Source organism: Saimiri boliviensis, chromosome 6 (assembly GCF_048565385.1).
Source record: "Saimiri boliviensis isolate mSaiBol1 chromosome 6, mSaiBol1.pri, whole genome shotgun sequence".
NCBI classification, from domain to species: domain Eukaryota; kingdom Metazoa; phylum Chordata; class Mammalia; order Primates; family Cebidae; genus Saimiri; species Saimiri boliviensis.
The window spans coordinates 59792019-59803777 of record NC_133454.1 but is presented as its reverse complement, the minus strand read 5'-3'; the positions used below and the strand labels follow the sequence as shown (position 1 = coordinate 59803777).

The 11759-nt window shown below is 37.5% G+C and overlaps 1 protein-coding gene across 1 annotated transcript; it reads left to right on the top strand.

Moving 5' to 3' along the window:
• Window positions 1–1710: 1710 nt before the first annotated feature.
• On the top strand, window positions 1711–2652 carry LOC101045839 (olfactory receptor 8B12). Its single transcript, XM_003923872.2, has one exon. The coding sequence runs from the start codon at window positions 1711–1713 to the stop codon at window positions 2650–2652; it is 942 nt and encodes a 313-aa protein (XP_003923921.1).
• Window positions 2653–11759: the final 9107 nt, after the last annotated feature.

Genomic DNA, 11759 nt, shown 5'->3' with positions numbered 1-11759 from the left:
GAAGCTTCCACTACAGCCTCTGACTGGTCTCAGGCCAGTCCTTCATAGGGGTGTTACCAAATTTCTGTAGCTTAATAAAAACCCTAAAGAACACTGTAATCATGGCTCTTGAGCCACTTGCTCGAGCCTCCTCCCACTCCGTGCAGTGTACTTTTGCTTCAATAAATCTGCACTTTCATGGCTTCAAAAAAAAAAAAAAATCTCATGAGATCCTCGTAAGTAAAAATCCTGCTTCAGAGAATTCATTATCACTCACCACTCACAGGGAGGTAGTATAGCCAGTGGGTAAGACCGTGAAAATTGGAGTTCGACAAACCAAGGTTTGACTTAAGATTCTGGAATCTGTTAGCTGTGTGTGCTTCCCACTTTTAAAGCAGAGATTCACGTGTCTAACTTATGAGGTTGTTGTGAGAAATAAATGAGGTAAAATCATTTGTACATTGGTGTTGGATTCTTGGTGTCTGTATGAAGGTGCAGGGTTGGATACAGTGTTTGATATACAGTAAGTGCTTAATACAAGGTAGCAAGAATTGGTTTTTGCCATAGTGCCTTGTCCTTAATTGTGCTTAAAAAGCTGTAATCTGAATCAAAGAACAGGTCATTAAAAGCATGATCAAGAGTGTAAACAAACATTTCCTTTTCCTTAGGGAAGATGGTCTCTGGCGATGGCTCTGAGGGAACCTCTGTAACTAGCTCACTGAGGTCTCTACTCCAGAATAAAACCCTCCAGATACCTGTTATCCACAGTGTTAGGAAAGACTGCTGTCTCATTCCTGGAAGCTGGTCAGAAGCCTTTGGGCAAAGTCACAATTAGAGATCATTTTCTTCAGCTCTGCGAGAGAACCAAGATTCCCAAAGAGAACCAAGATTTTCAAAGCGGAGTAGCAGAAGCAGATGGGCCTAGGCTCCAAGTTGTCATGTTCTTTTCAGCAGGGCCATTGGATTTCCATGAAAGAGATGGGTGATAGGCAGTAGAGAGCAGCATAGTGGCTCCAAGTTGAAGGGGGTGAGTGCGTGTCTGAGCCACTGGGTGCTACAATAGAGTGGTTAAAAGAAAGCTCAGACCACTCTCATCTGTCAGAGCCCTGGCTTGTCATTGAAGGCTCAGTGTCAACTGTCAGAAGATAAGAGGAGAAATTTGGATATTCCCGTAAAGCTCACACTAACATATATTATTTTTCCTACTGTTAATTTGCATTTATTTAATGATGAGTCATGTTGATAATATTTTCTGTGTCCATTGGTATTTTTTTTTCTATAGCACTGTGGATTTTTTCCTTTGTAATTGAATATCATTTAAGTAAAAGTTTTAAATTGTTGATTTCTGTTAAAAAAAGAAAAAAAAAAAACACCTAAAAATCAGGTAGACATTGAGAATATAGAGTGGAAAATAAAGTATTTATCACTGCCTCCCCCCACTGACAGGAAAAGCTCAGACTAGAGGAGAGCAAGAACACAGAGCTGCAACTCTGTGGCACTGGGATTGTGCAGGTGGCCCCGGCTAGGCATCCTCGTCCTTATTTGTGGAACGGGGATGAGTATAACGCCACACAGCATTTAGAACAGTGTCTATCCCATAGTTAGTGCTCAGTAAATGTTTCTTTTCTTCTCCTTCCCATTCCCTTAATTTCCACTAACTCCCCAGTGTGTAGCCTTTCTCTCTTTCTGAGTGACTCTTTCTTTTTCTCTCACAGACAGTCCTAGAGGAGAATGCCTGCCGAGAACTCCTCCTCCTCCGTGACAGAGTTTATCCTCGCAGGCTTAACGGACCAGCCGGGACTCCAGATCCCCCTCTTCTTCCTGTTTCTAGGTTTCTACGTCGTCACTGTGGTGGGGAACCTGGGCTTGATAACCCTGATAGGGCTCAACTCTCACCTGCATATTCCCATGTACTTTTTCCTCTTCAACTTGTCCGTCATAGATTTTAGTTATTCCACCACCCTTACCCCTAAAATGCTGATGAGTTTTGTCTCAAAGAAGAACATGATCTCCTATGCAGGGTGTATGACTCAGTTTTTCTTCTTCTGTTTCTTTGTCTTTTCTGAGTCCTTCATCCTGTCAGCGATGGCATATGACCGCTACGTGGCCATCTGTAACCCACTGCTGTACATGGTCACCATGTCTCCCCAGGTGTGCTTGCTCCTTTTGTTGGGTGTCTATGGGATGGGGGTTTTGGGGGCTGTGGCTCATATGGGAAACATAATGTTTATGACCTTTTGTTCAGAAAATCTTGTCAATCACTACATGTGTGATGTCCTTCCCCTCCTTGAGCTCTCCTGCAACAGCTCTTACATAAATTTGCTGTTGGTTTTTATTATTGTGGCCATTGGCATTGGGGTGCCAATTGTCACCATTTTTATCTCTTATGGTTTTATTCTTTCCAGCATTCTCCACATTAGCTCCACAGAGGGCAGGTCTAAAGCCTTCAGTACCTGCAGCTCCCACATAATTGTGGTATCGCTTTTCTTTGGGTCAGGAGCTTTTATGTACCTCAAACCACCTTCTATTCTACCCCTGGACCAGGGGAAAGTGTCTTCCATTTTTTATACTGCAGTGGTGCCCATGTTTAACCCATTAATCTACAGCCTGAGGAATAAAGATGTCAAAGCTGCCCTGAGGAGAACCTTTTGCAGAAAATTCTTAAATGATTGAGAAAGGGAATCTAAACCTTTGTTAATCAGGGTGTTTCTTTCTTTTCTTTTTTTTTCAGTGAGGGAACAAACTCCAGTGCTTTCTCTCTTATACTTAGAGAAAAATTTTAACTTTCATTCTTAAGCGCACTTATTGCCTGCACTGCTCATCCAACCCAATGAATCCAATTGTTATTTTATGAGAATAGTTTCACAATTATACATAGTTTAATCTTGAATAGGCTTATGAAATCATTTACTTCAGTCTCCTCATACAATACATCACACTCATAAATGTTTTGTAAGCTGCCAATGTACACACATGTACCTGGTGCCAGAGCTGAAACGGAGTCCGGCCTCCTGAATTTTAACCTACTCTGCTATGTTTTTACTCATCTACATTTCCTTGTTTCATCTTTTCCCTGACTGATTTCATTTTAAAGTGCTTTTCTTTTTTGCAGATGTCATGCAACTTTTCAAGGGTTAATTTTTGGAATAACATTTTTGCAAGAGTGTTGGAAGTGAAAAATATGGCTGATGTGGTCTTGACAAAAAGTTAAGAGAAATTTTTAAAGAATTTTTGGGTGTGTTAGTGAGAAGCAGGTTAGGTTCCTTATATAATCAAGGATGGTGACCATGGAGATGATATAGAGCCTTAAAAGTCAAGGCTAATAATATAAGGCTTTCTAAGGCAGAGATAAAAAGGTTTGAGGGAGTTAAGTGTGCTAGATACAGGCTTCATTCTTTATGTGAAGATTAATGGAGGTAGAATTTGGAGCCTCACCTCAAGGGTCTGAATAATCTACATTAATAATAGACAGCTCTGGGTAAGTGCTATTAGAACCACAGCAACCAACTAATTGTCAGGAGAAGCAATTGTTATTGTATTTAAAGACACTGCATATTTTGTCAAAGGCCTTCTCTTCATCAATTGAGATAATCATGTGGTTTTTGTCTTTGGTTCTGTTTATGTGGTGAATTACGTTTATAGACTTGCGTATGTTGAACCAGCCTTGCATCCCCGGGATGAATCCTACTTGATCATGGTGGATAAGCTTTTTGATGTGCTGTTGCAATCGGCTTGCCAGTATTTTACTGAAGATTTTTGCATCTATGTTCATCATGGAAATTGGCCTGAAGTTTTCTTTTCTTGTTGAGTCTCTGCCAGGTTTTGGTATCAGGATGATGTTCTTCTCATAAAATGATTTGGGAAGGATTCCCTCTTCTTGGATTATTTGGAATAGTTTCAGAAGGAATGGTACCAGCTCCTCTTTGTATGTCTGGCAGAATTCAGCTGTGAACCCATCTGGACCTGGGCTTTTTTTGGGTAGTAGGCTCTTAATTGCTGCCTCAACTTCAGCCCTTATTATTGGTCTATTCAGGGTTTTGACTTCTTCCTGTTTTAGGTTTGGGAGGAGGCAAGTGTCCAGGAATTTATCAATTTCTTCCAGGTTTACGTTTATGAGCATAGAGTTGTTTGTAATAATCTCTGTTGATGGTTAGAATTTACATGAGGCCAACAAACATATGAAAAAATGCTCATCATCACTGGTCATTAGAAAAATGCAAATCAAAACTACATTGAGATACCATCTCATGCCAGTTAGAATGGCGATCATTAAAAAATCTGGAGACAACAGATGCTGGAGAGGATGTGGAGAAATAGGAACACTTTTACACTGTTGGTAGGAGTGTAAACTAGTTCAGCCATTGTGGAAGACAGTGTGGTGATTCCTCAAGGATCTAGAAATAGAAATTCCATTTGTCCCAGTAATTCCGTTCCTGGATATATATCCAATGGATTATAAATCATTCTACTATAAGGACACATGCACACTAATGTTCATTGCAGTACCGTTTACAACAGCAAAGATTTGGAACCAACCCAAATGCCCATTGATGATAGACTGGACAGGGAAAATGTGGCACATATACACCATGGAATATTATGCAGCCATCAAAAATGATGAGTTCATATCCTTTGTAGGGACATGGATGAACCTGGAAACCATCATTCACAGCAAACTGACACAAGAACAGAAAATCAAACACCGCATGTTCTCACTCCTAGGCGGGTGTTGAACAATGAGAACACATGGACACAGGGAGGGGAGCACTACACACTGGGGTCTGTTGGGGGGAAATAGGAGAGGGATAGCAGGGGGTGGGGAGTTGGGGAGAGAGAGCATGGGGAGAAATGCCAGATATAGGTGAAGGGGAGGAAGGCAGCAAATCACACTGCCACGTGTGTACCTATGCAACAATCTTGCATGTTCTTCACATGTACCCCAAAACCTAAAATGCAATAAAAAAAAGACACTGCATATATCTGTGACCTTCTATTAATAACAGTAGGGCATAAAGGAAAGAGATGGTGGTCTCAGGAGAGGTCATATATTCACAGCAATGGATAAGTGTAAGGACAACTTTATATAAAGTATCAGAAGAATAATGTTTTTGGTCTGAACACATTATTAATGGTAACAATTCTTTTAGAAGTCATGGCATATGAACTATCTGGAAAATAGTTTAATTTACAAACTTAGGAAAGTTCTCTTCTATTAGAAAAATGGAACGTTTGGATTAATGTTTAGCTTTTTTCCTTTGAAAATGTTTCAGTTTAATCAGGATATAGTTAAGGAAATGAAAGTGTAGGGGAGGACTGTGTTTTGATGCTAAAGGAGAGGAATGATTATTAAATTTGAGACACATGGATTGAGGGTGCATTGGAGTGGTGGAGAATCAGTACAATGAAAACACCCTCCCCCTTCTTAAATTGAAGCATAATTTTTGAAGTGAAGTGCACAAACATTAACTGCTCAATGATTTTTTTTCCACATCTTTAAGGCTATGATTACATACCTCCACCCAAATGAAAATATAGATTTTTATCATTTAAGAGTATTCCTGCTGCTCTTTCCCAGTAATTACTACTCCCTATGCTCTTCCTGGAAATATCCACTATTCTTACTTTATCATCACAGTTTCTTTTTTCTCATGCTTCAGCTTCATATACACGTTAAATAGGGCATTTACTTTTTTATGTTTCACCTAACAGAGAGAGTCATGTGGGATTCATCCATTTCACTGTTCTTGGTTACTGCTATTTTAATATTCCGTTGTATGAATGTAGAGCAATTTACTTATCAATTATCTTCTTTATGGACGTTTGCCTTCTTTTCAATTTCTGTATATTATTGATAAAGCTGCTGTAAACATTCTTGAACTTGTATTTTGCTGGAAATATACACTTATTTTGTTTGGGCATATACCTAGATGTACATTTTGTGGGTCACAAGATAGGCATATGTTTAGGCTTCTAAATGCTATCAAATTGTCTCCCAAAATATTTAAACTGATTTGCACTCCCATCAACAATTTCCAGAAAAGGATACTCTTCATCCTTATGAACACTTGTTATTTTCAGTATTTCTCATTTTAATTACTCTGTTGGGTGTGTAGTACAATGTTGCTTTAGTCTTTTAAGTATTTCCCTAATAAATAATGATTTTTTTTTTTTTTTTTTTTTTTTTTTTTTTTTTTTTTTTTTTAGCAGAGTCTTGCTTTGTTGCCCAGGCTGGAGTGCAGTGGCGCGATCTCTGCTCACTGCAACCTCCATCTCCCAGGTTCAAGCAATTTTTCTTCCTCAGTCTTTGGAGTAGCTGGAATTACAAGTGCATGCCACCATGCCCAGCTAATTTTTGTATGTTTAGTAGAGATGGGGCTTCACCATGTTGGCCAGGCTGGTCTCAAACTCATGACATTTTTTCTTTTTCTTTTTTTTTTTTTTTGAAAGAAACAAGGTCTTGCTCTGTTGTCAGGCTGGAGTGTAATGGTGTGCTCATGGCTCACTGGAGCTTTGAACTCCTGGGCTCAAGCTGTCTTTCTGTCTCAATCTCTTGAGCAGCTAGAACTACAGGTACATGCCACCACACCTGGCCAATTTTTCTATTTTTTGTAGAGATGAGGTCTCACTGTGTTGCCCACGCTGTTCTCAAATTGCTGGGCTCAAGTGATCCTCTCATCTTGGCATCCCAACGTGTTGGATTTACAGGTATGAGTCGCCACACCCAGCCTTGTTGGACACTTTTTACATGTTCATTAGCTATTTGGACATCACCATTCATGAGATAACTGTTCAAGTTGTTTGGCCACTTAAAAATAGTGTTTTTAGTCTTTTTCTGACTGATTTTAGTTTTTTAAAAAGTATATTCTGGATATGAGTGCTTTTTCAGACACACACATTGCACTTATCTTTACTCAGTTTCTGGCTTGCCCATTCACATGACCACCCGTTATGTCCTTTGAGAATGACATTTAAATTTTAAGAAAGTTCATTTATCCACTTCTTTTACTGTTCGTGCTTTGTTCTGTTTAATTTTTCCTACTGCATAGTCACAAAGTCATTCTCAGGTTTACTTTGAAAGCTTCATGGTTTTTCCTTTAATATTTAAATGTTAGATCAATTTTAAATCAGTTATGTATGTATGAGGTAGCTTTATATCTTTCATAAAGATACTATATTGCATCAGCATCATTTTGAAAAGAACTCTCTCCTCCCTAAATTGTATTGGCTGTACTTGTGTGTGTGTATTTGAAGATCAGGTGACAATAATTTAGTGGAACTAATTAGAGAGAAGTTGACTTGGAGCCAAAATGCTGTATTCTACATTATAATAGTGAATAATAATGAGAAAAACCGACATGCTAGTCTTGTTTTGAAGTGAAATTTCATCCTTTCCTACCTTTTACTTTATTTTCAATAACTTTTTAAAATTTATTTTTCAATTGTTTATTAGTAGTATGTAGTAACACAATTGTTTTTTGTACATTGAATTTGTATCTAGCAACTTTGTTATGTCATTTATGAATTCTTTTATTTATTTATTTTCTTTGTATTTTTAAAAAATATATATTTTATTGCATTTCAGGTTTTGGGGTACATGTGAAGAGCATGCAAGATTGTTGCATAGGTACATACATGGCAATGTGGTTTGCTGCCTTCCTCCCCATCACCTATATCTGGCATTTCTCCCCATGCTATCCCTCCCCAACTCCCCACCCCCCACTGTCTCTCTCCTATTTCCCCCCAAGAGACCCCAGTGTATGACGCTCCCCTCCCTATGTCCATATGTTCTCATTGTTCAATACCCGCCTATGAGTGAGAACATGCGGTGTTTGGTTTTCTGTGCTGTGTCAGTTTGCTGAGAATGATGGTTTCCAGGTTCATCTATGTCCCTATCATTTATGAATTCTAATTGCTACTAAACTTGACAAAAGAGAAAATAAGAATTTATACTTCATTTTTTTCTGTATATATTCTTGAATCTGCAAATAAAGACAGGTTTGATTCTTAATGATCTTTATACCTTTTATTTATTTTATTTTTTTCATTGCCCTGTCTAAGAATTCCAACACAATGATGAATAGAGATAAGAACGGATATCCCTGTCTTGTTTCTGACCTTACGATAAAGGCCTTAAGGCTTTCACTGTCGAATAAGATGTTTGCTGTAGCACTTGTTTTCTTCTGCAGATGGCAGTAATTGGATTATGGGTGGGTGATTAGCAGCTTCCATTTAAGAAGGGATATATTTTTCTTGAGAATACATGTAATGGTGAAAAATTAAACAGTACAAACATGCATACAGTAGAAACAAGACTTCTTTTCACATCAGTTCACCTATGCTTACGTTCTTCCTCCCAGATGCAACTATTGAAAGAAATATAATAGGCATACACAAGCATATCTCTGTATCTTCTATCTACCTACATATTTCTATATCTAGGGACCCTTATTTGTTTTGAAATTTAATAAAAGGGGATTTAGGGACGTATCTTCCAGTGGAAATGATTTAAAGAGGAGGGAGCAGAGGACATCATTAGGCAACAAGAAGAGAAATCAAACACAGAAGAGGGATGGGTTAGAGAATGAACAGGACAGAAGAGGACAGAGGAGAAAAAAGGGGGAAACGCAGCCAACTCATGGTAATTTCAGCTCTGGCAACATTTTGCTTTCTTCTGATTTTCCATCTCCACCCCATGATTTGATCACCTGTATCTTTGATTGTTGCTGTCCTGGAGGACAAGACATTGAGCGCTTAAGATGCCAGAATGGCAAACATTTTCAATTCAACAAACATTTATGTATTAACTTATATATTTATTTTTAAAAACAAGAGATGGTTTGAGCTCAATGAGGTAAAGAGTTTAGAAGTTATAACTCTTATCCTCACAAGTAAAAAGCTAAACAAACTGAAAATCAACTACTCTTCTTAGAGCCATCAGAGAATTGAGGTCACAGAACAAACGGACTCCCTGAAAACTGGAGAAAGAAGTGAGAAGAGAATAACAGCTTATCCAGAGCAGAAGCTACTGGAGTTAGTATGCATGTGTGTGTATGTCTATATGAACACAGAGTACTTGAGAGGTAGTTGATGATGAATTAATTAGTGGAGCCTGAGTGTGGACCAGTTTGAAAGGTAAAAACTCCTGGGAACCCAGTCTTGCTGGGGGGTCCCCACACTGTTGGGAGCTTTATCCTCAGGAGCCCCTCGAAGTTTTCATGGTGAAGATCAGAGACTATTTCCCCCAATATCGGACAGGGAGAGGGGAGAAGGAACCATTTCGAAATACACTCAGAGCTTTTTGTTCTCACTTGACCTCCCAGAAAACACAATATTGTCTACACAATATTGGGGAAGTGATATTCCCAGCTTCAGTCCCCTCCCATTCCCTCTAGTCTTTCTGCCTCACCTAAGAAGTAGAAAGCACTGAGAAGCACTTGTGAAGTTCACAACCCTAGGTAATAGGCCAACTAAAAGGCTGAGACTTAATCATAGCAATAGAGAACGTTTTGTCTCCCGCCCACACTTTACTGTCACATCAGTTAATCTCCTGTATAAAAACAGGAGTTTAGAGCACAGCTCGGACTCTATTAGGGAAATCCTGAGACAACAGGGAAAGACCAAATGGCATTAGAGAAAATTAAAGCTTTAGACACCTACAGCTACAGCAAACAGTAAACAGACAAAACAAGCAACCATACTAAGATATAAGGGAGGATGTTGGAATTATCAGACTGGGAATTTAAAGTAGCTGTGATTAATATGCCCACAGCTCTAATGAAAATAGCAGACATCTAGCAAGAACAGATGGGCAATGTAAGCAGAGAGATGGAAACTCTAAGAAAGAATCAAAAGGAAATACTGAAAACACCAAAGCCACTGTAAGAGAAATGAAAAATGCCTTTGATGGATTCGTAAGTAGACTGGGTGTGGTAGGGGAAAGAATCAGTGGTCCTAAAGATATGTTAACAGACATTTCCCAAACAGAAATGTCAAGAGAAACTAGAACAACAACAACAAAAAGGAAGAGAATATGCAAGAATTGTGGAACAATTATACAAAGCATGACATATGCATAATAAAAATACTAGAAGAGAGAAAAAAAGAAAAAAACCAGAAGATATATTTAAAATAATAATGGCTGAGAATTTTCCAAAATGAATGATACCAAACTGTAGATCTAAGAACCTCACTAAACAGTAACAAGAGAGAAAATGTTTACACCGAGCCATACCATATTCATATAGCAGAAAGCCTGACAATAAAAAAAAATCTTGAAAGAAGCCAGAGGAAAAATACCTGTGTTGCTTATATGATCTTATCTATAAAAGAATAAGGATAAGAAATGCATTAGATTTTTATTCAGAAACCATGCAAGCAAGAAGAGAGTGGAGTAACATTTAAAGTGTTGGAAAAACAACAGTAGCAGCAACAACAATTCACCAACCTAGAATTTTGTATCTAGGTGAAATTATCCTTCAAAAGTAATGGAGAGTTAGGTAGAAACCTCTTTGAACAAACAAAAGCTGAGAGAATTTGTTGCCAGTAGACCTGCCATACAAGAAAGGAGTTCTTCAGAAAGAAGATATAGGTCAGAAACTAAAATTTACATAAAAAAGGGAAGTCATTAGAGGAGGAATAAGTGAAAGTTCAATAAACTCCTTTGTTTTTCTTAGTCTTAATTAATCTAACAGAGAAGTGATTGCTAAAATCATAATAGCACCAACATATTGGGTAACCATAGCTTATGAATAGATGGCATAAATGACAGCAATGTTATGAGGGATGGAAGGGAGGGATTGGGAATACTCTGTTATAAAGCACCTGTACTACCCAGGAAATGACACTGTGTTATTTGAAAGTAGACTTATATTAGTTGTAAATTCATGCTGCAAACTTTAGTGTACCAACTAAAATTTGTTTTAAAAAATATAATTGATCTGTTAACAAAGGAGAAAAAGATAGAATAATATAAAATGCTTTATTAAGATTAGAGAAGTTTAAAGAAAAAAAAAGACAAGATCCTATCAATAGATACACAAAAAACACTTGAGAAAATCCCAAACCCATTCATGAAAGAACTTCCTAAAAAACTACAAATAAAGAGGAACTTTTGTATCTGATAAAGAACGTATACAAAAAAACCTTACTGATAGCATCATATTTGTTGGTGAGAAACTAGGTGCTTTCTTCAGAAGATCAGAACAAAGACAGGATGCTGCTTCTCACCACTCCCATTTAATATGGTATTGGAAGTCCTAGCTAATATAATAATAAAGAAAAGGATGTAAACAGTATACAGACTGGGAAGGAAGAAATAAAACTTTGTTTTCAGCTGACATAAATGTCTGGGTTGAAAATCGCAAAGAATGAACATCAAAAACCCATGGAACTGATAAAAAATTATAACGAGTTTCAGGAGACAATGTTACTATAAAAATAAAAAATATATAAATAGTTAATTGCTTTTACATATACCAGCAATGGATAAATGGCATTTGAAATTAAAAACACAAAATATGTACAAAATCTATATGAGGGAAACTATGAAACACTGATGAAACAAATGAAAGATCTATACAAATAAAGACCTATTTTATGATCATGAATAGAAAGACTCAACCTTACTAAGACTTAAGTTCCTTCCAACTTGATTTATAGACTCAATGCAATCACAATAAAAATCCCAGCAAGTTATTTTATTTATATCAGCAAGCTGATTCAAAAAGTTATATGAAAAGGGACAAAACTTCAGCCAACACAGTTCTGAAGAATAATAAAGT

Excerpts from the sequence above, each read along its gene's own strand:
- LOC101045839 (XM_003923872.2), top strand. The coding sequence starts at position 1,711 with ATGCCTGCCGAGAACTCCTCCTCCTCCGTGACAGAGTTTATCCTCGCA.